The sequence below is a fragment of the Anolis carolinensis genome, chromosome 5 (genome assembly GCF_035594765.1).
Source record: "Anolis carolinensis isolate JA03-04 chromosome 5, rAnoCar3.1.pri, whole genome shotgun sequence".
Lineage (NCBI taxonomy): Eukaryota > Metazoa > Chordata > Lepidosauria > Squamata > Dactyloidae > Anolis > Anolis carolinensis.
Genome location: NC_085845.1, coordinates 19844319 through 19871442, shown reverse-complemented (window position 1 = coordinate 19871442; position 27124 = coordinate 19844319). Strand labels below are relative to the sequence as shown.

The window sequence follows — 27124 nt, the reverse complement described above, 5'->3', positions numbered from 1 at the left end:
TTAAGTTCTGCATATCCTTTTGTAAGTATATGAAATGGCATGAACTTTTAAACCTTTAAAAAATATATCTTTATGGAGTGAATGTTTATTCCAAGAATGGGCACAGCATCTATATCAAGGAATGACTTTCATTGTTCATTATAGTGATGGATTTTATCACTGTTGCTAGATTCAGATTCTTAGTAAAAATATCATTCATGACTTCCTTATTACAAGATGAACTGCACCTTTCCTGGAAAATACACGCTTTGTGAAATGAAAAACAAGGGCTGAGATCTTTTTGTGTAGTGTAAATCTATACTCTCATGTTTATCTTCCTTATTACCACCATCATGTCACCAGTTGTATATTTGCAAATGTCCTTGCTGTTTCTGCCAGCCAGGGTGCTTCCATACAGCTTCATAATCCAGAAAAATAAGTGGGGCGAAAAAACATGCTACCTGAAAGCAAGCCCAAATACGGAGCTGTCAGTTGCAGTAAACAATCTGCCAGCATTCTGACAGCTTCCTTTGTAGCAGATTTAAGAAAGCTGGAAGATGTACGGGGAAAAACCGGTGGAAGTTTACTTAATTTTTTAAATGGTTTCTCCAATATGCGCTGGATGTAATAACTCTGCTGTATTTTATTTGCGTTTGCCAAATGCTTCCAAAGATTCTCATGTACCAGGATGATCATATTCATGGAAAATCTTAGAACTGGTCAGAGTTTTTTGCTAATGTGAAATCTGTCTCAAAAGAAATATGAATACTTGTCACTGGAGAGCAACAATGGGAAATATTCATTATTCTCAGTTCTTCCTTGCCATGTTTCCACCAATAGCCAAAGAAATGTGACAAAATAGTCTTTTGGACTAATTCTGCAAGGCTTTTTCTACATCCTTATGATTCCCTTCTCTCCCCCCGTCCCCCACCACATTTCAAGCTCTGGAGATGTTCAGAGCTGTGGATGCTCCAGTCATAGAACAGGAGGGCAGTTCCCACTATACGTCTTTTACTAAACTCAGATTCTTCCAAATATAATTACAAATGTGTGAAGTGTTTGGGGCTGAGCCAACATTCCCCATCCATTTTCATTCTTGTTGAAAAGCATTTCCATTTTTAGTAGTCTTTTTGACAGCCTCGTCAATTTTTTCCACCTAAGTCCTGTTCAGAAAATATTGCTTGAGGGAGTTGTTTCAGAGAGCCTCCAAATAAATTATTTATATTCTGTATTATGTATATTAAGATCAATTAATTTTATAAAATATATTTTCGATACATTTCCTATTTATTAAACCAAATATTTTTTATCTATAGTATAATAGTGCAGAGGAATGCTTTATCTCACTTGTTAAGCTACTATTTGATTAATTGATGAAATAGACATCTGTCTTCTGGCACAGGATGCAAGGTGGCATACAACCATTTAAATCATAGAAGATTTTTTTTTAAAAAAATTGTTAATTGAAAAGTTAAAAACTCAATTAAATAAAAAGCAAACCTAGATTTTTTTCTATTTTATCTAAGGGACATCATTGTATTATATAATTGTGTATAATGGGACTTGGTATTCATTAGGAGTACTGGAACCAGAGCATACCTAGAGTCCACGGTAATCCACTTATCCATGGTTGTTTAAAAAATGTGTTTAAAAGGATTTAAAAGGATTTACTGTCAAGTGCTTTAGGATTGCACTCTTTATTTTTATTTTTTCACCATCATCTCCTTCTTTCTCTCTCTTTCTCTCTGATACATCACCACTTACCAGTTTGGACAACTGCCTGGATTCCAGAACAGAAGCCAGGCATTTAACTAGCAAAAGCTTGTCTTACGAGGCCAAGTAGGGTTATTGGCATCAGATTTCAATAAGGTTTCCAGAAATATATATTTCTAAAGATTATAGGTAAATTCCAGGCCCTGGCATCTGGCTTTCCAGCTGCCAAATTAAGTTCTTTCTGATGCCACAGCTGTTAACTATTTCACTAGGAAGGAAAAAGAAAGATAAATTAGCCAGGGACGTGTCAGCAATAGCAGGAGAAAGTGTTGAGCTATTCAATTATGATCATTTCTGTGTCTAATTGCTTATGCATGAGCCAGCACTTGCTGTGACTATAATGCAGTCTCATTGGCTCAACATGTGTACATGAAATCTGAAGTCAATATGCAAGGACAGGTAAAACCCAAATTTATACAATATATGACAATGAAATGAAGTATGTGCAGTTTTCATTAGTAGACTGGACAATAAAAAGGTGAAATGAAAAGACCTCTGTGATGAATGTAAATTATCTAATTTGATTTAAGAAGGTATTTTAAATGCTATCGGCATTATACAGCCAAATATCATCCTATTTACACCTAGTAATTGCTGTTTTATTAACTCAAGTGCATGGTTTTTTATTATGAAATCTGATTATTTATCCATTCATGCCTTGATAAATAATGATAACATGCCTATCTATCATCCCAATCTTTGACATTCTATCGAAGTAAATGGGGCTTGCCTTTTGCAGGCATTTATGCCATCAGGCATTTATGGAAAGTAGGCTGTTGGGGATGATATGAGTGGGATTCTGGGGGGCCGTGTAGTTTTTAAGTGTAGTTTTAAATGTATTTAAATATTTTGATGTTCATGACACATAAGATGTGTGTGTGTGTGTGTGTGTGTCCACTGGGCAGGGGCAGAATTCCTATTTGGGTGAGCAGTACTCTCATTTTACTCCCCCTTTCCCTCACCTGACCAATATACAAATGAGATCATAGGCTGGTTTGGTTTTAATTGTTGGGGATGTTTTCACTGCATCACTTTAAACTATTTATCAAAATGTAAAAGTCAGATCAGGATTTGACATAGGGAGATTTTTCTTCATTTTCTTCTGTGTCTTAAAACATACAGGCAAACCAATCAATGTTGCAGTCTTGGAATCCACAACTGAACAAGACAACTTTGTCATAGTGGAATAAGAACTATACCCTTTTTTGTGCAATAACTATTGACTTGCTCCCTTCGAATGCACAGTAATGGCACTCTTTTATCCAAACAATTGAGAAGATCTGAGCAAGGTCACCAGGCTTATACTGACATCCAGAAAACAATGAACAGAAAGTTTTATTTTTTGCTCAGGGTAACTTTGAAAGTCTGTCAACTGCAAATACTATTTCAGGAGAGGAAAGTAATTAGATCCTGTAATGCACAATATTTCAGAATCAAAGCAATTTAATATAATATATGTGAAATATGTGAAATTATATTACAGGGCAGAGAGCAGAGGTCATTGGCAGAGCTTATGTTTTGTAATAGGTATTTGCATCATGATGCCTGCAAGCTCAATATCATCCCTGCCAATTTTTGTAGCTCCCACTTTTGGAACATTCAACTTTTTTTGGGCGGGGGGAGGGTGGGAATGGCTATTCCAGGAGCAGAAATTCTTTTTTAAAATGAAGTGCAACTTTCTGCAAACCTTGCCCACTCTGCCCTCCAAACACACACAAACACCAGGTTCTGGGACACTTAAATCAATGAAATTATTCTAGTTGGAAATCATCAACAGGATGCAGGTGTTTTATAAAACCAAAGGCAGGATTCTTAAGTAGCTGAGGGAAAAAGAAAGGGGCCCGAGGCTATTAGGAATTGTGGGAGTTGAAGTCCAAAAGGGCAGAAGTTTGTCCATGCATGCTATAGCGTCTCTCTGGGTAACCTAGAGATTCCTAGGAAAAACATCTTTAATCAAATCCATGAATAATCAAATCCATAAAAGTCAACCCAGCAAATGTGCAGAGCTAACTTATCATAATATATGAGCCTTATAGTAACAAATGAGCTTTATAATAATGCATGACTGTTGCACATATCTATTTCTAAGTATTAAGAGTTTGGCCTGGATGGCCCTTATGGTTTCTTCCAACTCCATGGTTCTATGATTCTGCAAGTCATCTGACTCCTCAGAAGCGAAAGCTAGGGCATGGGGTCAATTTTAAGACTGTAATGTTCTCTCTTCAGTCTTGAAATATGGCTCAGAAAGTTATTTCCACTCAAATTGAGCAACAAAACTCAAGATATGCAAAATTTTGCATTGTTTTTATTGTCCCAATCTAGATGCCTGGATATATCAGAGCAGTATTATCTATCAAGGGCCTCTATCAAGATGTAAATCCAGTTTAGACAGGACTTTAAAAAGGTTTAGCATTTGAGATATTTTGTGAATTGGTCTATACTTTGTATTTTTCAGTGTAACACAGACTATAAGCATATTTAAATTCAAAGAGCTTAGAAAGGTTTTATCGCATTAGCATACATCATACAGTCTATGATATACATAACACAAATAACAGAAGATGGATAGATTATCTAGATTTTTATTCTTGACCTGCTGCTATCTATTGAGTTATCTTAATAGAAATATATATATGAGCACTGCCTGCCAAATGTGTTCTGTATATACATTTTTAATATGGTGTAGTTTTAGAATTCATTTATTCATTTTTGGGTAATGGAAATTCCTAGTTGTTAAGACTGAAACAGAACATTAACATTAATGATACAACAGGAAGATGGAGCATGAAAGTAGCAGGTTATAAAAGGGATTTGGGGACAATAATGCATTGTTTTGCAGGAAGAAAAGACCATTAAAACATATTGTTCACAGATGCCTGCAAAAGAATTGCAAAGAAATGCTAAATGATACTGAAAATAAATCTTTTAAAAATTAATATGCAGTTCCAGTTTTGTGAGCAGCAGAGAGATTTGTATTCATTTAAAGCCATTAAACAAAGACTTCAGGTTGGTGTATACACGTACATCCATCACTCATTTACTCAACAATTAATGGAATATACCAGAAGACACAAATTGTTGTCTTCAGAAAAAATTATGTTTGAGATGATGTCAGATAGCTCTAGAAAGAGGATGATAGCATTTTATTAGTGATAACTATGAGTGCAAACCACCATTTCATGACTTTCAGGTGTGTACATATCTCTACATTTTATGGCGATTTTCAGTCCTTAATGGACAGGCAGTTTTAAAAGACAGTCAGTCCTATTTGATGCCCTGGCTATTGACCTATGACTCCTGCAGTATTCCAGCTTGTTTCCTGAAATATCACATCAACATTCTGGGAGAGTTTTTCATATAATTACCCAAATATACTGCAGCTATCCAAACTTGTCTCTTTTCTGCTCAATCCCAAGAAAACTATTATGCTTGTAAATATAGTGTCTCGTGTCAATAAAGTAGAAGTTGAGGACAAACAAAGTGAAGTTTAATCTAAACAAGATTTCCTGGTTATGCAAAAATCAAAGCAAGGCTACTGTCTGTGTTGGATATAATTTGGGAATGTCAAAAATGTTGATGGTTTTCTTGTCCTCAGTAGGAAAGGGTATCTCAGTGTTGTAAAACACTCTGGCAAATATTTCTCACCTGCTTCAAGGTTTTTTACCCTTGTACAGTAAGAAAAATAATCAAATTTTCTCCCATAAACAGCTTAATTTTTGTATATGCCAGTCTGCTACCGAGCACAAATCAAAGTGCTGGCTTTAGCCTATGAAGCCTTAAACAGTTCTGGCCCAGCTTACTTGTCTGGACGTATCTCCCTCTATGAATCATCATGAAGGTTAAGATCTTCTGGGGAGGGCCTGCTCTCGTTCCCACCTGCTTAGCAAGCGCGGTTGGTGGGTACGAGAGACGGGGCCTTCTCATTAGTGGCTCCATGGCACTGGAACAATGGCTTCAAACTACAGCAAAGGAGATTGCACCTGAACATTAGGAAGGACTTCCTAAATGTGAGAGCTGTTCAGCAGTGGAACTCTCTGCCCCGGAATGTAGTGGAGGCTCCTTCTTAGGAGGCTTTTAAACAGAGGCTGGATGGCCATCTATCACGGGTGCTTTGAATGCAATTTTCCTGCTTCCTGGCAGAAGGTTGGACTTGATGGCCTACAAGGTCTCTTCCAACTGTATGATTCTATGATTCTATGTTGTAAACCGCTTTGAGTTCCCCCAGGGATGAGAAAAGCAGTATACAAATATAGTAAATAAATAAATAAGTGTTTGGGAAGCCTGCACTAAATTTATTTTTTCATGAGCGTTAAGGTTTGCAATACACATGTAAAACCCTTTATATTTTATGTTAAAAAAAGAATAATAGTCAAAAATCATTTTAAAAAACCTCTTGTAATCTCACTGAGATCACCAGAGCGTTCAAAAACAAATTAAACAAATGCTTACCTCATACATCATAATAGTAATAGTATGTTATAAACAAATGCTTAAACCACTAGGGGGGAGGGCAACAGTAATTTAATTGAAGTCTCAGCTTTGGGCTCCTTGTTCAGCACTGAACCTGGAAGTTCAGATTTTGATGGTTGCCAGGAGCATGTTTGCATATCTAGTACCAATATTTTAACTATTCCTTGAAATACTACATTTATCTGTGACCATGATGTTTTAGGGCTGTGAAAGGAATCAAGGGGCTCATTAGCTTGATGGTGGACCTTGGACAGATAGGCATGTGTTCTATCCAAGTAGATAGGAAACAATGCATACAGTCTAACTTGGTTGCTGGCCTGAGAAGGCCAGTTGACAATAGCAACCAACAGCCTTGTAAAAGTGGACAGAAGGTTGAGTAAGGTCACCTTGGCTTTATTGGCCAACTAGGCAAGCAGAATGAGGTCTTGTCCAGTAACTCAGCTGGTGATGGCATACTCTTAAACATGTCATAGATGAAAACTGGGACACATGTAGCCCAAACACATCAGAGTGTAATCAAAATGGAAAAGGAAAGGGACTGAGGCTGTTAGGAATTGTGGGAGCTGAAGTCCAAAATACCTGGAGTGCCAAAGTTTGTCCATGAATGCTATAAAGTCAACTCCTGCTAGAGGTTGATCATGCTGGAGAACCTGGAGAGGTGTACTCTTAGCTTTTTGGTTTGTTTGTTTTGTTTTTTGTTTTTTTGGAAAATAATTTTTTATTCATGGTTTTTCACTTTCACAGGGATCCTGTGCCCTTAACTCAAGCAAATGTGGAAGGCTGAGTGTATGTCTCTAAACATTCTGTAAATCAGCTTATTTTTTACGTAATTATAAAATAACTACCCATATTTACCTGAGTCTAATGCGGCATCGAATCTAATGCACACCTCAATTTTCAAAACCCTGAAACCAAAAAAGCTGCCTAATGTAATGTGCAGTGGCAAAAAGTTCAGTCCTTGTAATTTAGCCAAAAAAGGTGTGCATTACAGTTGCTGCCTGCTTAGAATTCCTTCATTATAAACAATTGTGTTAGAACACCAAAGCTTCCAGTGATGCAAAAAAACAAAAACAAAACCATGGGGTGCATCTATGCTGTAGAATGAATCCACTTTAATTCCCTTGGTTCAATGATATGGAGTCATGGGTGGCTATATTTCTCCAAAAACTTGAGCCTTCTCTGCCAAAGAATGCAGATGCCTCATCAAACTGCAAATCCCAGGATTGCATAGTATTACACCCTGACCATTTAATTAGAGATGATGTCCCTCAAAGAGGAGTTCCAGATGCTGCTCCTGGAGCAGCTTCCCCTTTTACTTTAGTTCAGCACTAAGTTTACTATATGACGTGATTCTAATGCTCATCCCAATATTGGCAGGGTGATGTAGCCAAAAAAGGGTGAGCATTAGATTCGAGTAAATGCAGTATATTCTCCCCAGGATACTTTAACTGACTTTATGTAGATATACAGTCAGTTATTTTATATGTTAAGCTATACAGTTTTAAATAAACTTCAGATATCATTCAATTAACTTTTTTTAAAAGAGAGAAAAACTGTATATACATATTCTAGTAACTTTAACTTTATATACAGATGGCATACAATTTGTGATATAGCTAGCTTTGCTGTTATCAAACAAATAGCATGCATTATTTTGCGGGGCCTTTAGATATGCTACAGTGCACCATACACTCTTCACAGTTTTCAAGCATAGACAAGTAATATTAATTAAATTCATACATTTTCATTTTGGTTTTTAGATTAGATTCAGCAGAAGATAATATTAACCTACTGCATTATAATTTGGTGGTGTCATTATCTATTCTGACCCTGTGAAATCAAAAGCAGTTTTTTTTAAAAAAAAATGTTTCACTCAGCACTGAGTTTAGTTTATCTGAGAGAAATTAAATTTAAGAGATCAGAGGATGACAGTTTAGAAAAGAACAGGCAATAATGGTGAAGCCTATAATAATTTACATTAGGCTTATATTACGAAAATAGATATTTTATTTGAAGAGTATCATTATCCTTTCCTGGGTACTCATTAATGTGTGCGTTCTCCGTAGTTTCCTTTTTCTTTTCATTCCATTATTTCCTCATTGACTTTAACATTCATGTCCCAAATGATCACATAAAACTTTGTTGACTGGATTTGCATCTTCCTCATCTTTCAGAGAAGCTATCCTCTCTAAAACCTAAAATTAAATTTAAACAGCAGACTTCCCTGATGGAGCAGAGATACTGGTTTATAAATGTTTCTGATCCCCAATTATAAAAGGGTTTAGATTTTGTAGAGTTTCAAGCCCAGAAAAAGCCCAAACAAATCCTGCATTAAAAAATATGCATACATTCTTTCAAGTTCTGTTTTTGTGACTTTGGATCTCTCTAGAACATTTGACAATACTTCTTGTCATTGTCTACAACTATGATAATTGTGTATGGGGACCCTCACAAGAGGGGCCAATAAATTGTGGGGTGAAGATTCAAGGAGCAATTTCACCTTTCTCACTGGCAGGATATATTTTTTCAAGTTTCCCATAAATTGTATCTATCTCGTATAGGCAGTAACAGCTTACTTTTTCATGCTCTCATCCCAAGTAACAATGACAGCAACCATGTTGTATCCTAAACAATGCCTATTGTTGCCTGAGGTCACTGTGGGTAGGAAATGGCAGCCACAAGAATGGAAAATAGAGTATATGTGAATAAACCTCTGGATATACTCATTATCCTCGCAAGTTGCCTTTGTCACGGTGGGAAAGAGATAAAATAATCTTCAAATCACAAACTAATTTCTAAACTATGTGCAAGTGGAACCTTCAGATGACACACTGACAAATCAATTCTCTACTGCCATCTCATTTCACTTCATCCAGAAGAAGCAGACTCATCTCAAGCATTTGCACTTTAAAATAACAGCTGAAATGATGTTCATGCTTACTCATGTAGAAGAGTTCTTCCCCAAAGATCCGTTTGTGAAAGTTTTATTTTCCACCACACATTCCGTATTCAGTTTTGCAATGACAACTAATAATTTAGTAACCATCAAGTTGAAGATTAAATGGAATTCAGATTAACAACAAATTTTCAATGAAACCCATTTACACTGCTGTAAAGCTGAAAAGGTGGGGTAAACCACGGTTCTCTGTTGTGACATGCTGAGATGTGAAGGGATGCTGTGGCTAAGCGATTTACCACCGCTTTCTAGGTTGCCTGATGTTCAGCCGCATACTCCCAGTGGTCATTTTATTTGGGTGCATAATTGCACTGCAGCAGCTATCTTTTTCATTGGTTGCATTTAGGAGCTGTGGCCATTTTGTTTGGGCCATCTTTCTTTGAGCGGGAAAATATTACAGTGGTCATTTTGTTTGGACACCAAACCATCTCATTTTGTTGATTACTTGCTTCGTCCAAGGCTGGGAGAGTGTTACTTAATCTAATATTTTGTGTTTAAAGAAGGAGTAGCTTTCATCACATTGTGATATAGATCGCTGGCTTTGAATTTGATCTTTGTAATAATAACAACAATAATAACAACAATAATAATGTACTGTTACTGCTAGTGAATATAAAATTATTGGTGTTTATCACTGCTGGCACTACTGCAGGATTCACATTATTTCAGTTTGTTGTGTAGGGGCCAATTATGCCACCCAAAAAGGATAGGGGAGGGTCCTAAAGGGAAAGGCTCTGTAAAAAAGCAAGTGCAAAAGCAACAATTACAAGATGAATTAGATTCCTTTGATGAGGAGGTGGGCTACAGAACATAGTTTGATCTGTTGAAGTGCATTCAGGCATCAGAGAAGAGTGAGATTTTCAGTTAGGCTTCTGGGGGATCTGAGCCCCTTACAAAAGATATATTTTTTAAAAATTTGTGCACATGTGTTTCCCTTCTAGAAGCAAGTAAGCAGGGAACATGAGGTAACAACTCCTCAAGCATACATCACCGGTGTTGATTTCATTCCAGCCACATCTGCATCAGCTTTGCCAGGTGAGGTGTCACAGCATACAGTACCGGGGTTTAATGTGAAATAGCCTTGGCCTTGTTTCACACAGCAACAAACAAAATCACGGAAGATAGGAGCTGAGGGGGTGTCTCCATACACTTGGCAGTCGCCCTATGGCTATTTTCCTTATTGGCAAGCTACTCCCGTGGCCCATAGTCCAATGCAATGGGGAATGGTGAATTCACCAGTTGTTCCTTCTCAACCATATCATTCCCCTGTTGAAGTGGCCTTGTTCCATGCAGCTTCTTTTATAGCCTTTTTTGCAGCTCTGCGTATTAATGAGCTGGTGATTGGGTACAAGGCAGAGCCCTACAATTTGGAGACATTGCAATCACAGGCAGCACTCTTTCAGTTACGATTCGGTCATCATAAAACTGACCAGAGAGGCCATGTTACTATTCTGCTGCTTCAGCTATGATTTGTTGCTGAATTGTGTCCAGTTTGAGCCATTCAACAATTTATGCTAAGAGGCCAAAACACAGGTCCTCTCTTTTTCCATGCGGACAATTCTCCCCTAACTAAATATCAGATGCTTTCCTATTGGGTTTGGATGGAGTTAAGTTTGGAGCACATTCCTTCGGTATTGGGGCTGTGTCCACAGCAGGAGCAGTGGGTGTTGACTCACAAGTCATACGTGCCTTTGGACATCAGAGGTCTAAAGCTTATTGCCACTATGCCAGGCCTCTTTGTTTCATTAAATTTGTTTTCTTGCAGATTCCAGGTTGTTGCCTGTGCCCGTTTGATAAAGATTCCTGATTTGCGGCCACAGCTACATCTTCTGGGTTGAGTGTCAGGCTTATAGGAGACAGTTTGGGTGCCATCTTGGTTTAAGTGGCATCGCTACCATCAAATGACTCAGCCAAAGTGGTTTCTGTTGGCTTGGCTTGCTTTTTAGGAAGTGTCATGGCCAGCCTCCTCAGGTTTTAGTTAGTCATTTTGGGGGCAATGACCTGGGGCTTCTGGCTGAAAAAGCACTTATTATCCAGGCTATTGGACATGGGTAAGATTCAGGACAGATGGTTCAATGCTAAATTGGCATGGTCAGCTATTATCTCCAGGCAACAATGGTCCAGGGAGGGGATGTACACTGTCTTGATGTGGCTCATAAGAGAGTTAAACAGTGAAGTGCAGCTTGCCTTACTTAACAATCTGGTCTTTTATATAGTTCTCCCTGACATTACCTACAAAAAACCTGGATTAGTGCAGGACGATGGAGTTCACATTTCTCAAATGGGTATGGAACTGTTTTTTGGGGATTTGCAATATGTCCTTAAAACTATTATTTGCTCTTCTGGTGGGGAATAGAGGGCATGGTAGATGCTGACCATCTATTGGTGGCAGATATTGGGTCGGGGGGGGGGGGAGGCTGTCAGCTAGTGACTCACTTACTGACACATTTTGTGCTGAATGGGAATTCTGAGCCTCTCCTGGGTATCAAGCGATCTGGGGGTAGAGATGAATCTCCTGTTTTTGGGGCTGACTTCTGGGTCTTAGCCCTCTCTAAGAGGCCAAAGTGGCTTTTGGGCTTCTACCCTTTAATTACCCCTCCAGTATACAAGCTAGAATTTTACACAACCGTGATAATCAAGGATTGCTATTAGGGGCTTTGGTGTTTCACCTAGGGAAGGTTGGGGGCTTGGCTCAAAGGTGACAGACTGCTTCAGCCACTCCCATATCAAATTTGCTCCCCCCAAATGTGATTTTCTATCAACAAAAACAGTTAAAAGATAAAAATTTAATAGAGTTACCCTTAGTTTATTCCACTTTTTTGTCTCATCTCTTTATTTTCCTGGTTTATCAGCAAATGTATTTTTTCAAGTCTGTTCTGTGGGTTTCAGTAGAATTCGGTTTTAGGTAAAGATGCTTAAGAGTTTCACTAAAGTCCTAACGGAAACTTGTCTTTATATAGCAAGGCCTAAAAGCAATGAGAAAATGTTTCACTGTGCAAATTATAAACTAATATCTTCATAACATTGTTGTCAGCAAGGCAGCATGCGGAAGATGAGGTTTAGGGAGAAAAGATTTAAGCATTCCCTCTTCAGTTGCAATATTAGTGACAATTACAATGGGAGGAAGAGAGGAACTTCTCCTTGGTGCCAATAGACTCAATTTTCCCTTAGTGCTAATTGACATTCAGGAGAGGAAGGGTTTCATCAGTATCACAGCTGGAGAGAGAAAGATTCAACCTCCCTTCTCTGTCTACTGTGTTACTGAGATCAATTGCTTCTCCTTCCTCCCCTCAACACAGTCCTATATTATTTTAATGCTAATCATTCCATTAATGTAGCATGTAGTTAAATCTGTCAATATAACATGTCATAGGCATGTAGTTAAATTTGTTAACACCACACCAACAATTATTCCTGTTGGTGACACAGGAATAAATAAATGTGACTTACACATGTGTATGTATCTCTTTGGATGGATGCAAAGAGCTAATCTGAGCCTCATCCAAGTTTTCTCCGGACAGCTGTCAAACTTTTGGGAAAGAGAGGGAGGTGAAAGTTCATATGCTGAAGATGTGACTAGTCCAGAATCCAAGAGGAATAGAAATGAAGGCTATACTTCAACTCTGAAATTCCAGGTTCCCAAATTTCTTCTCTAACTTTTCCTGCATTTGCTTTTTAAGAGCAACAAAAAGGATAACCATTTTAATACTGAGACTGAAATCAACAAAGGGTCCTGGAGATAAAACTGTATGTTACCTTCCAAAGTGGGTTTTTCATTTTTTAAAAGGATATCTTTACTTTCTATATGGGTGAATGCTAGAGTGCTAGAATTTTGAGTAGCCTGATTATTTATTCTCCAGGGAAAGTCAACTCCCAGGCTTTGATCCATCCCTCAAATTTTGCAGGAGTTCAGTGCCTGACTGTTATGGGCATATCAAACATGTTGCTATCCTTCTGAGAAGAAGATTTATAATCGGTAATCTACTGATGCTGCTTGTGTCTTCAGAAATGTCTGTATCCATAAATCGAAATGCATACTGTTCACCTTCACCTCTCCAGCCTTTTCAGCCATCAAAGGAAATGTATTCTGATGTCACCCAGAGGAACTCTTAAACTTATCATTTTATGAAGACAGATGGTTGCCAACATGAGCTCTCAGTTTCAGATATTTCTTAGCCTAAGATCTGTCTCCTTCACTTTTTCAATGCTTTGTCTTCAATAAACCACCTCTGAATATTTGTGGATGTTGACTGGTAACTTGGCTCAATCACATGCTATTACATCATATTATTTAACAATCCAACTTTGACGGCAGACATATCATCTGTAGATGATAATTTACACAGCGAAATGAAACAAGTTGTGGTGTAGAACCTTTTTATCCCTTCTTTTATATCCCACAAAGAAAGACTTTTCTTAGGACTTCATTGCATGGAGGTTGATACTGGCATAGCAGCAGGACTGTCACCCAAACATCATGATCTCAGCTGCACAACATTGTGCAATACCTGTTGCTGGTCCTTCTCATGATGAAGCCATTCCTGGCTACTGACTGACAAAACCAACCAATAGACCCTGATCTGCCAGGGTCCATGGACAAAGTTTGTGTGATGAGATCTGTGAGCTTCTGTGGCATCATGCTGTCCTTTCCCCTCACTAATTTTTTGTGTAATTGCAAATTGGCTTTATTTTTTTAAGAAGGGGGGAGCAGCATGGCTGGATAGAAGACTTAAGTGATGTAGTAACTGTGTGATAGGAGCCATCATAATGCTGGTATCCTTAGTGGTCCTGATGTTCATCTTTCTGACATAGAATGAACTGTGATAATGCCAGGAAGTTCTGATAAGGAAGACCAGCATGAACCATCTACCTAACACTGCCTGGCAACCACTGAATCTCACTGAACGTTTGTGAATGTTTTGTGACCTAGTCCTCATGTACATGATAAAAAACACCATGGGGAGGAATGGTAATTGAGAGAAAATAACTGAACAAAGGATTAATATATGACTTGCCAAGTATGTCTGTGTTGAGAAATGTGACCTGCTAATTAGTTATGTACCTGAAATGTATTGAGGTATATATTATATTTTCCATATAAAAATGGGGAAATGCTTTGTCTTTTGTATTGTCTGGAATGCCTCCTTTGTGATTCATAGACATCTTTTCTCTGCAGCTAAAATATTTTTTTTGGCTCTCCCACTTGGTATTCTTGTCTAGCTGAAACGCACCAAGGAACAAATTTCCAGTTCAGGGATAACAGAGCTACTGAGAAAAAAGAATCAGAAACAAAAGAACTAAATTATCTGGAACCGAGGCTAAATGTAAACCTGTAATGCTATTTCTACAGGTAGGTCAATATTAAGAATGAAACAATGAATCAACCCAGAGTGGCTAACAAGGATAATCTCATTCTGAGCTTTATTTTTCTCTTCATCTGTTATCCCTGTTGTTTCATTTAGCATTACAAATGTGCACATCACATTTGGAAGAGATGAGTGATTTGATAAACACAAAGTCTACTCTTTGTGGCCATTCCCTTATTTTGGTTACCATCTCAGGTTACAAACAATGTAATGCAATAAAACAAAATAATAGGTTCATAAGAGTTCACTTCTTTCTTGCAAGCGAAACTTGCATCTTGGAGCATGTGGCCTCTTGGAGCCCTGGAAAACACTCTAGCAATGCCAACAGGAGTTTTACATAGACACGTATTAAAGAGAGAGGGGGGAAGACAGTTTCTCTCACTGGTACCTTGTCATTCCCCATTCAGCACAGCAATATGTACTTCTGATGCATGGGTCTACTGAAAACTAGTCACATATTCTCTACTAATCAGAGTACAGATATAAATTGTCACTTATTTCCTTCTCATGTGTAAAAATGAAGACTTTGAAAAGCTTTCTCCTCACTAGGCAAGATAGCAAAGTTTTTGTTCACTTTTTTCTTTTTTTCAGGATCTGAAATGTCTGCTACCTTGGGGGCTTTAGAGCCTTACCAGTTATTTTTTCTAAGAGAATACTTGGTCCTAGTTGCAATTCAGACAGCAAGATTTGGATTTTATCATTCTTCAAGTCAGTGTGTGTGTGACAGCGCGAGTGGCGCCATCTATATGTCAAACTATAAGTTTCAAGATTTGAATTGTTGTATCATGCCTGATTTTGCCCTTACCCTGTAAATGTAATTGGATTGGTTATTTATATCTGTCAATCAATGTTGTTTGTACCTGTTATATTGCTCACTCAGCAAAACTGTTTGGCTCCACCTCTTCCTGGAGTAGGACTGTGTTTCCTCCTTTTCATTCCACTCTATCGGATGGACGTGAAAGAGAGGCTTGGCTCTGAAAGCCCTTCAAAAGTTACCTCTCAGCACCAATTCTGAGGTTCTTACCCTTGGGACTCACACTTCATGTTCAGGGCCAACCTGAACAACGTTGAGGAGTCTCAAGCGCCTTCACATCAGTCCTTTGGCAACAGAGGAAGACTCTTGTCTTCAGATATAGGTCATTGGACTGAGGCTGAGTTTGCTCCGGCATTCACAGCCAGAGAAAGAGGGATCTAGAAGGCTCCACGGACTTAAACAATCAAAGACTGTAATGTATATTTTCTTTTACCCCCTTTGTGAACAATAAACCCAGTTTTTGAGTTAACTACAGTGTTTTGGTCCTTGGGAGTTCCAGTTTCCCTAAAGGAGGGCAAGAAGCAATCCCCTGGGGAAAGATGTCACGTCCATGCCTCTTTCACTAAGAGTACAGCCCCAGGCGCGACGGCACAGTGTGCGTGCGTGTAATCTATAGTGTTTTTATTGATAACTGTTTGCCTTTATTTTCTGTTATAAAGTGAGACCTATATTTGTACATGGCCAAGAACCACATGGAGTTTGTCTCCCTTTTTCTCTGATTTCTTTTGTTCTCTCAATGTTTCAAACAAAAAAGACAAAACATATCACACCTTATATCTAAAAATATAAATGTATTAAGGAGTCTTAAAAAAGAAATAAGTATTTCTTAGGCAAACATTTCTAAGACCACCAATGGAGCTAGAGTATCATTACCAACAGTCAAGGTACTTAAACTATAGTTCATTTTCCTTTTATTTCTTAGATGTTCACCAGGATACACTTCTGTACAAAGTTTAAAATGATTTTTATTTCTTTCCATATAGAAATTTCTGCATCTCTTGGTAGACAAATTCCCTAGTGTAAAAAATTGTATGCATTTTATTTAAGTTTTGCACTATCCATTGTTTTAATTATATTTAGTTTTAATTCCTTGTGAACCAATCTTGGGGAAATGATGGGATAACAAACAAGCAAACTGTCCCCATTTTCCTTACAGTTTGATTTTTTCAGATATACAATTTTTTTTTAGTTTCACACTATGCATGCTTTCACATTCTTATTTCATTGGAATTTCACATTCCACTTCATTGATTAGATATGTATAAATTTCCAAGACAAGGTGTCCAGTTGTAAAATTATTTTTCTATCATTAATCATATTGACCATTTTTCTAATAAAGGAAAATAGGAGAGCTATTTCCCACACACCTTTAGTAGTAAGATTTCCAGACGCATCTTCCCACTTGTAGGAATCAAGATGGTAGAACAGATTGACCTCCAGCTGAGTTGTTCTTTCCAGCAGTATGAAGTGGTGCAGTATGGGCAACATTTATCATATGAAAAGCTACTCACTCAGACTAGATGAAATACTATAGTCTTAACTTTAAAATCATCAAAGAAGATTTTATCTCCAACTAAGCATTCACAGGGATTTTCTGTTAGTGAACATTTAGATGTCCATGGAAATTTGTTAAGATAATATATCTCTAAACTAATGAAGTGGTCAGAGAGCTATTAGAAAATGCCTGCCTTGGCTCAGTTGGTGTGTTCCATTTGGAATCTGAACCAAATTCCAGAAAAGAAGTTAAGAAAAAGAAGACAAGAGAAGGAGGAGATACGCAATCACAAAAATGCAAGCAAGGGATACTCTTTCCCCAATATTTCCATCACCTGACACTAATTTATCTGACACTAATTTAATAATAAGAAAGATTTGATAGAGTACAAGTTTTAAAAAAAAGCTCATTTAGTAGCATAGTATAGACGAAAGAGTTGAGATGAATGTTATGTCTATCTGTGCAAAGAGAAAGAAGTTGAAAATGGAAGGGGTTAGAATGTTTATAAGCATGAAAACCACCCGTTTACCAAATAATAACTTTTGGAATTAAGTTATGAAGTAGTTAGTTAGCAAAGCAGACAATGATCTTGAGAAAGAAGTTAAGGAGACAGAAGAAAAGATTTGGCATCTGTAACTACAGATGGGAATATACTGACCACTGTGAATAGAAAGCTAGATGTCATGTACTGAGTACTGGTAATAAAACACAACTCAATTTTAATACATTTTGAGAAGGGTGCTACTTACATCTCATATGTAAACATACAATGACCTGGATCTGTCATTGTGAAAATACCTCAAATTTCACATGATTTAAGTGATAATGTCAGAAACTCCCCTTCCTGGCAGGGGGAAATAGAGATGTTTTGTGGGACAACAATTCTGCCCCATTCAAGTTTTTTTCCTCACACATTTAGAAGATGTAGATGTGGTTTTACAAGTTTAGCAAAATGGCAAGTATTTGCATGGGAGTGGTGTCCATGAATGGTGTCAGCTGCTTTCCCTGAATACAAACATAAATGCAGTAGAATACTTCTGTGACCTCAGCTCATCTGCAACACCCCTTCACAACTTCAGAGGAGTATTTCTCTAGCAAAACTGTTATCTGACCAATACACCATTCTTCGTTATGCAGAGATTATACAGAAAGGGATTGGCAAATGCAAAGGTCTGGGCTATGTGTGATCCTAAAAAGTGACAGAACAGATATATTGACTATTATTTTCAAGGTGCTTAGTAGCAGAACATAACAATAAACCAAGGCTTAGCATTATATGAAAGAAGCTTACCTCCTTCAAGATTTCCAAGATTTCCTTCCATTTTTGCCAAAAAAAAATGCCTGGGGGGGGGGGGGATTTGGAAACTTTGTAGTTTTAGGAAACCAAATCCAAACCATGAGCTGTGCTTAACTATGATCAAATCAACCAATTGCAGAAACCACATTTATTTTGAACAAAATATATTGATATCCAATGACTTGGGATACCTTACTCTCCCATTTCGGGGTGAAATAACCCTCACTTGAACCTCAACTAAGTCCACAAAATGTTAAGCACAACAATAATTATGGTTGCTCAAAAGCAGATCTTTTAGAAGGCAAAACATAAGATTAAAAGGAGACTACGTTCTCCACATAATGCTAACACATGGTTTATGTTCAAAATGGCCAATAAATCAACATTATATCCAAGAACAGACAATGCTTAAAATAAACTGAAAGTTCATTTGTTACCTAGTTCATTTAACTAGTTATATCCCCAGTCTAATCTAATATGGTTTTCTTTTGTATACTGCAAGCATTTATTGGCATCCACATAGACTGCTATTCTGTTATCCCTACATAGCTTGAAAGATAAACTAACAGTAGTTTTTTATACCAAATTGGGAAAAAAATTAAAGAGTGTCCTCTAGAAAGCTTTACAGTTGGGACTATATTACATTTTTCCTGTATGTCTGGAAGTGTCTTCATTTTAACTCCTTCCAACTTCTGCCTTCCCATTATTTTTCCTTTTAGTTGAACATTTGTTTACAAGTCAAGGCAATTAGCAAAGTGTTTGAGGTAAAGAAAGTGCGAGACCCACTACACTGTGAAAAACTGAGAATGGTGTCAATGTCATGCTAAGATATTTTGCTGCCTGAAGGGAAATTACCCCCTTTTTAGAGGAAACAGTAGGAAAAATCATGCTTTGGCATTCAGATACCAGTAATTGCATTTATCCCATCCACCACGGTGCTGCCTGAAGCTGTTCTGGTTCTGAATTAGGTTACCTATACCCAATACACCTACTGCCCCAAAGGATGACAGAACTCTACACAGGTTATGGAAGAGTAAGAATATTTTATTTTATTTTCAGAATCCTAGAATAATTTACGTATAATAACTTAATCAACAGTTCACTAACGCAGCTGGAAATACTAGAAAACACTTCTGTTTTTGCTTTTATAACATTAAGGCATGTCTTCTGTATCATTAGAAATGTTAAATAAGACAAATGCTCAGGTTGAATGCAGAGTCCATGTTATGTAGACAAGAAAAAGTTAAACTAATCGTCTATGTAGTGTGTTTCCACATATAATTTATTTAATTAAATAATGTTGGTACCAATGAGATGCTGATTGGTTTGTAAACTGAACCTTCAGTACATGAGGAATTCCACAGGGCCTTTAAAGAGAAGAAGAAGAAAAATGATAAATGAAGTCTCAAAGATTAGGCTTGCATGTATCACCGGGCACAGAGACATAAAACAATATATTCATTACAGATGATTTGTGCTCTAAGGAAGTTGAATTAACACATTTAAGCTGAACACATAATAATAAATGATTTAAGAAGGTATGATTACACTATAATTACAATCAAGGAAATACTCCAAAATGAATTTCTCTCTGAAAACACTGCATGTTTAAAGAAAGATATTGGACAAAGGAGCATCCTACGTCTGTTGGAAGAATACAATTAGGAGATAATCAAGTACCAAAGACAAACAAGACAGGCTGAAGAAAATTAATGAAATTTATTAGTTTCCTGTTGCTCTGAATCCAATTACTCAACTAATATAAAAGAGAATCTAGTTATAATTCAGAAACATTGTCCATGTTTTCGACATGAAAGGTGAACTAGTGGAAGCCTGTGATGTCACTAAGAAACTGAGCTATAGATCAAAATTTCTCATTTTAATAATTGTTCTTGCTATAATCTCAGCTACTGGTGATATAGGGATCTTGTCTCTCTCTCTCTCTCTCGATTTCCCAGCTTGCAAGGATTTCTTCAGGGACTTTCCATTGCTTTCTTCTGAGGCTGAAACAAAATGACTTGCCCAAGGTCACCCAGTTGGGTTTCCAGTGGGGATTCAAACCCTGGTCTCCAAAGTCACAGTCCAGCACTCAAACCACTATACCACACTGGTTCCCACCATGTCAATAGCTTGATAATTATGGAGAGAATATAGCTAGCTAGCTCCTGACCTGGATATGCCTAATTGCTCCTAGGCATAGAAATATATAAAAATGCAAGAAAGAAACTGCATTCATGTTTCTTGTGTGTAATGATGATTCATAATTATATGTGAAAGGGTATCTGCAAAAGAAAGTGCTTTTAATGTAATGCTTTTACTCATAATTATGTATCATGACTTTAATTTCTTAAATGGTAGAAAAGTTTTGCATGGATGTTTTGGGTTTTATTTAAAACAGGAAAGATAAAGTACAGCTTCCCCATTAGTCATTTTTTAGATTCCTAAGGTCCATCCGTTCCTCAAAAAAAAAAAAAAAGATTTCAAACAAAGTTATTTGCTTCTTTGTTTGTTGTTTTGACTGCAAATGCTCCCCACAGATTTTACAATGTGTGCAAAGTGATGTGTTCCTGGGAAGAAAGAATGTCAACAAAACTTGGCATATTCCAAAATGAAGCATGGCTACAAATACACACATCTGTCAAAGTGTGCATAAATATGACATTCTAACAATAAAAATATGCATAAAGGTGAAAGTTGTGAGAAGCACACACAAATCAAACATATCTCTATGGATGGGGGGATCTCCTTTACAGCTACAATAGGACAAGTATGTCTGCTGAGAAACTGAGTTTCTCAGCTATTTATCTCTTCATCTACAGCTCCAATCATCCTTGGTGTACATAACCAAAAAATAAATAGGAATGATGAGCATGCTAGTGAAAATAATCTGAAGGTGATGTTGTGGAAGGCTGTATTACATGTTTATTACAAACATTAATGTGAAATCGGAAAATTATCAATCTCATTTCCATACACACACATATGGTTAATATCAACACATAAGGAAAACATATTTAAGGAAAGACTCAAACCAAATGGAAAGTTATCAGGTTCTTAAAGTATTTTGAAAAACAGAAGAACAGGAGGAAAATAAGGTAAAAACAGGAAAGGGTAGCAAGAAATAAAAAAAACATACGCATATTGTCAACCTCACTTTCAAGAATGTATATTAAAAATGAGACCCAAAATAAACAGAGATGAATATACATTCACAAGCAAATATGAATCCAATCAGTAAGTATAGATTATATGTGAATTACTATTTATTTAAAAAAAATAGGGCATATTTTAGATGCCGAAAACACAATATAGAAGATAGCAGAGTGAGGGGAGGGGGGAATCTACCAACTACATCAGTAGAGATGAACAATGGCAGGAACAGATGTTATATCTGAGCATAATGATATTTTTGGCAACAGACAACAGAACCAGAATTTCTGTCAGGTGGCAAGGACAAGACAGGAAAGCTCAAGGGAGTGCTGTGCATCAATGCATTTAAATAGTGTCAACAAACAGTTTATCACAAATGTGCTCTAGCAATATTCATCTATTAAATGCAGAATTGTCCAGTATCTTATGTTAAACCCACACACTAGCTTAAAGAGATTTATATTGCAGTGTCCAAAGAAACATATAGCTCTTTTCCCACTGTGTCTCTTAGCGGAACAGATGGAAAATGAAAGAAATCGGGGCTAAGACAAATGATGCATAGAAATGATGAAATATACTGGCTAAAATATGCAGTGTTGATTTAAAGAACTGCAGAACTAGCCAGTAAAATCTTGAAATGTCTAAAAAATGTCCTTGATATTACAATACCCACTTAGGTTTATGACCCTTTTCTGCTCCTCTGTGTGATCCCTATTACCATGCAAGAACAATATTAGTAGGGTTCAGCATGATGCTTCATAAACAGTTTGTTTCAGATACTAGACTACACTCATGCAGGCCTTCAACATGGAGATGGTTTCTTATACTGGTATGATTACTGATTTGTACCACACATTGGGTTACTGTAAGAGAAAAGTCAAACCCAATTCACCAATGCTCTTCCTTTTGCATGGTAAGAATAATAAGTACCAGACTAGTAGAGCACATTAACACACATGCAGGCTCTTGTAGAATATTGGTAGAGGGCTGTTCTTCTGTTCATAATTCTTTGGATCCAACTAACTGAAATAGCATGATTAATGTTGCCCCATTCAGATGGAGATGGTTATTACATCAAATCAGTTAAAATATTCTGCCTGCTGACCCATCCAGGCATAAAAGGTCATTTTAACTTTTAGAAATCTACTTCTATTTAGTAAAAAAAGAAAATAGCAGAAAATGGAAACGACTTAGAAAGAAAGGAAAGAATGACCCAGAGAAAATACTTCAGATCTCTAAAGAAGACAAGAAGTAAGTAGAAGTGACAAAAAATGTCATGAGGTGAACATTTTGGAGTGAAACTACGGTCAGAACCAATAGTCATTCTCCTTTAAGGACGAACACTGAGGCACACCACTGTAAAACAAAAGTGGTTCCATCACTAATTTTGTAGTGGCATGTCTCTGAACAGACATTTAGGAGTAAACCCCTACTCAATCAACAAAAATGAATGAGTTTTGCACCGGTAGAACTTCTTTGGCTGGGGAGCCTTTAAGCCCTACAATTGGGCCCATCTGCACTATAACTAAGTGGACAGCGAAGGCAGAAGAAGCTTTAAATTCTTATATGGGTTTCACTAGAATAGCTAACAACAATTGTACAAAATAATGATAGCAACTATTGCGTAAAATACTATCACAAAAGTCATACTAAAGATGAACGAATTTATGATTTTGTTATTTGGTTCCTAGAACAGCAAGTTCAGTTATCTTTAATGTTCCTAGTTTTTGTTTTTGTTTTTTTCGTGTCTGGAGCAACCGGAGTTGCTTCTGGAGTGAGAGAATTGGCCGTCTGCAAGGACGTTGCCCAGGGGACACCCGGATGTTTTTGATGTTTTTTCCATCCTTGTGGGAGGCTTCTCTCATGTCCCCGCATGGAGCTGGAGCTGATAGAGGGAGTTCATCCACACTCTCCCCAGGTGGGATTCGAACCTGGCAGCTTTCAGGTCAGCAACCCAACCTTCGAGTCACTTAGTCCACTACGCCATCTGGGGGCTCCATGTTCCTAGTTGAAAGTGTAGCAATAACTTGCAAGATATCTGATGATGGCTACCTCTCAACCTTCATGACACTCATTAGAAAACAGAAACTTAACTATTCTTTTTAAACCTTTCACATGACAACTTGCTTACTAAGATCTTACATAGAAATATAAATAACCAGAAAAGCAAATAATAACCTCAGGTTGGGTTTGGATATGGATATGGATTTTTTTTGCCTTCTAATTAACATTTGGATATGCCATGTAGCATTTTATTGGATTTGATTTCATGTAAAATAGGTACAGAAGAATGAAACAGTTATCTGGGAATGATCTTGTTACCATTTTAATTATTGTTATTGATATTAACAATTAATGCACATTGACACCACTTCAACTGCCATGACTCAGGATCCTGTGATTTGTAGCTCAAAGGACTTCATAAATCCCAGGATTCCATAGCATTAAGCCATGGCACTTAAAATGTATTAATTTTTTGTCTTCCAGATGGTCTTCGCTTATAACTCCCATTAGCCATCGTAATCTGTAGCAAGGGATTGTAGAATATGAAGTCCAACGTCTGAATTGCAGCAAGTGATCCACTTTTACTCTACAGGTATGCATCTCTTGTCTCTAGTTATCTATTGATCGTTATCTTTATCCCTCTAAAAATGCTGAGAATTCTTTATGTAGTCCATCTGAACTACAGGTGGTTTTCTTGAGAACAGAAGAAACATTGTGTGTTGACCTCAGAGACTAAAGATTAGACTATGGGCTATTCCAAACAGCCCTTTAACCTGGGAGCAACTGCATTTTAAAAACATGCTTTTTACTCAGAAAGTGCATCCTTTTCTGGGATGGGGGGCACTGGGACACAAAAGAAAACATCTTCAAAAGCCTTTAAAAAGGGAAAATAATTTGGCCAGCCATCATTCCCTCTTCTCAGCAGATCGCCTAGCACGTACCAAATTACGTGCTATGAGAAGGGGGGGGCAGGAGTGATTTTCCACCTCCCCCCTTCTGGCGCATCATTGGCATGTGCCAAGAGATCTCCGGAGAAGGGGGAATGGTGGCCAGGTGAATTAGTTTCCTTGTTTTAAGGCTTTTAAAAGTGTTTTGGTAGGGGGGGGGGGTGTCTTGGGTTTCTTGAGCTCCAGGAGGCCAAAAAGCCCAAGACAGATGTGTAGATGGGCACCGGAAGTTGAGAGAGCAATCCCCAGTCCCATCTATACTGCCGCTGCACTTGGAAAAATATGGGTCTTCTGAAAAATATTTGGGTCTTTCTAGCAGACAAATTAACTTGGCACAAAGCAGGGTTTTCCTGCTTTGTGCCAAAAGCATTCATTTTTCCCTGAGATGTTGTCTGGATGCCTCAGGGGAAAATGCGAGAAGGCACACACTTTAGGTGCTGTCTGAATGTGGCCTATGTGTCCATTTTTTTTGTCTCTGCTTTCAACTTCTAACAATCAAAGTTCTGAAAAGTTTATAGATGGAAAGTGTATAGACACACAGGCTGTTCTTGGGAAAGGACTCGATCTACTGCCAAGCATAGAAGATTTGTGTACCTAAATCTAAAGGTATATGGATCTATTCAGATTTCAATTAATGTAAGAGGGTTGAAGTCAATGAAGAAATCTGAGTTCCTTCCTTTTCTCCATCCATCAACCAAATATGGCATAGAGCTTTCTCCTCATAACAAAACAGACAGGAATTGAAAAATTGTGATCTTTTCATCTCTCAGCATATTGAAATTAATTACTGCTCTGGAAAGATGAGTGTGTTCAAAGGAATAATTCAATTTTTATGTAGTTTCCTCCTTAGGAATCAATGTCTTGGATTGTGGTCTTACACAGTAAGAAAGCAATTGTTAAAATATAATAAAACTGACCAGAGGATGAATCCAACACACAGCTTAAAATTCACAGTGCTCCTTATGTTCCCCCCTTTTGAAAATGGAAGGATCAAAGCTATGGAGGAGTGGGTTATGGAAGTGGGCATTCTCTCTCAGAACATGTTCTAGATTCTAGAACATGTGTGCTGGATTAGGACTGTGGGCCAAACATATCCCAACTCTAATCTAGAGAACACAAAGTCAGAATTATAGCAGTTTGACACCACATTGTCATCTCTCAGTGCAATGGAAAAATGGGATTTGTTTCTTTGTGAGATAGTCACCCTTCTCTATCAAAGAACTCTGGTGCCATAACAAATTATAATTCCCAGGATTTTATAGGGTGGGTTCGTGGCAATTGAAGTGGTGTCAAACTGCTATAATTTTGCAGTATGAATGGTCCAACAGACTTGGGGAAAACATCTATGTCTGTCCAAAGCATATGTCTTTGGACTTGAGACACCCGTTTCTCTACTAATCAGAGCAGTAACCCCAGGAGGTCAAATAATTTTATCATCACCTATATTGCAACTAGATCTATTCATCTTTCATCTTTGATTTAATAACCCAATTGACACATAAGTCATTGTTCCTTGATCTCTAAATCAAAGAAGTCTTTGAAGAACTGAGGAGGGTTAAGATGGTTAAATTGGCATTGATCACATAAAATACATTCAACACTTAGATGCAAGTTCTCTTTTTTCTCGTATACACCACATTTGTTACACATAAGGGATTTTGCTAGGTTGTTTGTTGGATTGGTATTTCAATCCTATTCACTATATACACTAGAAATGATTTTTTTTATGGTTATAACTTTTGATGACACTTTTTGCCTGAGATAACTTGACTACCTGTGTAAAAACACTACCATTAACAAATTGGCTTGCCCCCTTATTTTAATTGCTACCTCTATTTATTTGTATATACAAAACAGAGTAAATTCTGGGATGTGTAACACATGCAGGACTTTGTAGGAGACAAAGAAGGCAAATGCAATAATAGATGTCTAGATGGAGCAAATGTTAAAGTTTTGAAAAACTGTCTAGCTAAACTTCTCTGTTTTCTCCTACAATCCTTGAAAGTGAATGTAACCATAATTCAAGTTTAGAAATCTGCATATGGCCAAAGTGAGCTGGCATATTGAGTTTTTATTTGGGAATAACAAAGTAATAATCATATTTGCTTTGCGGTAACCCTGTAGGTTTCTTCAATACCACTTTTGGAGGGGGTAGGCTGAAATGTAAATATTAACTACAGCTGGAGGAAGTCTATTGAGAAGTAAACATTGTAGTTTTTCATAGCATGACCTGAAGAAATGGAGGGCAAAATCAGTAGGATCAAGCCATTCTTATGGGGTATTAATATTAGGAAGGTATTTCTGGACCCCATAATCCGCCCCTTGATGGCAGGCTCGGAACTGCATTTGCAAGGTACCATTAGTTCCAGAATGGTTAGTGCCCATGACTCTTTATCTAGGTCCCCTCCACTCTTAAAATCTTGTGTAGTGACCCCCATTTCAACTCTAGACCCTTCCCAATCCATTCTCGATTCCCGCCCAGAGACATTGCTCTTGTTTAGTCAATCTAGTTCCCCTGACTGCTCCATCATCTCATCATTACAGGATTCATTCTCAGACTCTAAGCAAGATAGAATCCTGAGTAGCTCCCCATTTATGGACAGCTGACTAGGACATCACAATGAGAGCTCTATCCTGCCTGTCGCCCTGGGGGGGGGTGGACCGGAGCCTGGGGGAGACCATTGAGGTCGTGTGGGGGAGGAGGAGGAGTGGTCACCTTTATCCCAGGGATAAGCGCAACAGAGTTCTTGCGACCCTGGAGAAGGATAGGAGTGGTAGCCTCCATGACAGTCCCCTCCGTTTGAAGGTCCTGCTATTTAATGCCAGATCCGTCAATGGTAAATCAGCTATCATCCAGGATTTGATCCTGGATG

The 27124-nt window shown here is 37.6% G+C and overlaps 1 protein-coding gene across 4 annotated transcripts in view; it reads right to left on the bottom strand.

Annotated features, from left to right (window-relative positions):
* Positions 1 to 27124, bottom strand: part of ccser1 (coiled-coil serine rich protein 1) — an 815269-nt gene that overhangs the window by 277383 nt on the left and 510762 nt on the right. The window contains exon 10 of one of the 4 annotated variants that reach the window (XM_008111053.3): positions 19174 to 19517. The exons of the other annotated variants lie outside the window; for them this stretch is intronic. Coding sequence (XP_008109260.1) covers positions 19437 to 19517 — 81 coding nt within the window. The 3' untranslated portion in view covers positions 19174 to 19436. Of the gene's footprint in view, positions 1 to 19173; positions 19518 to 27124 lie in introns of those variants that run through there. 4 annotated transcript variants of the gene reach the window in all.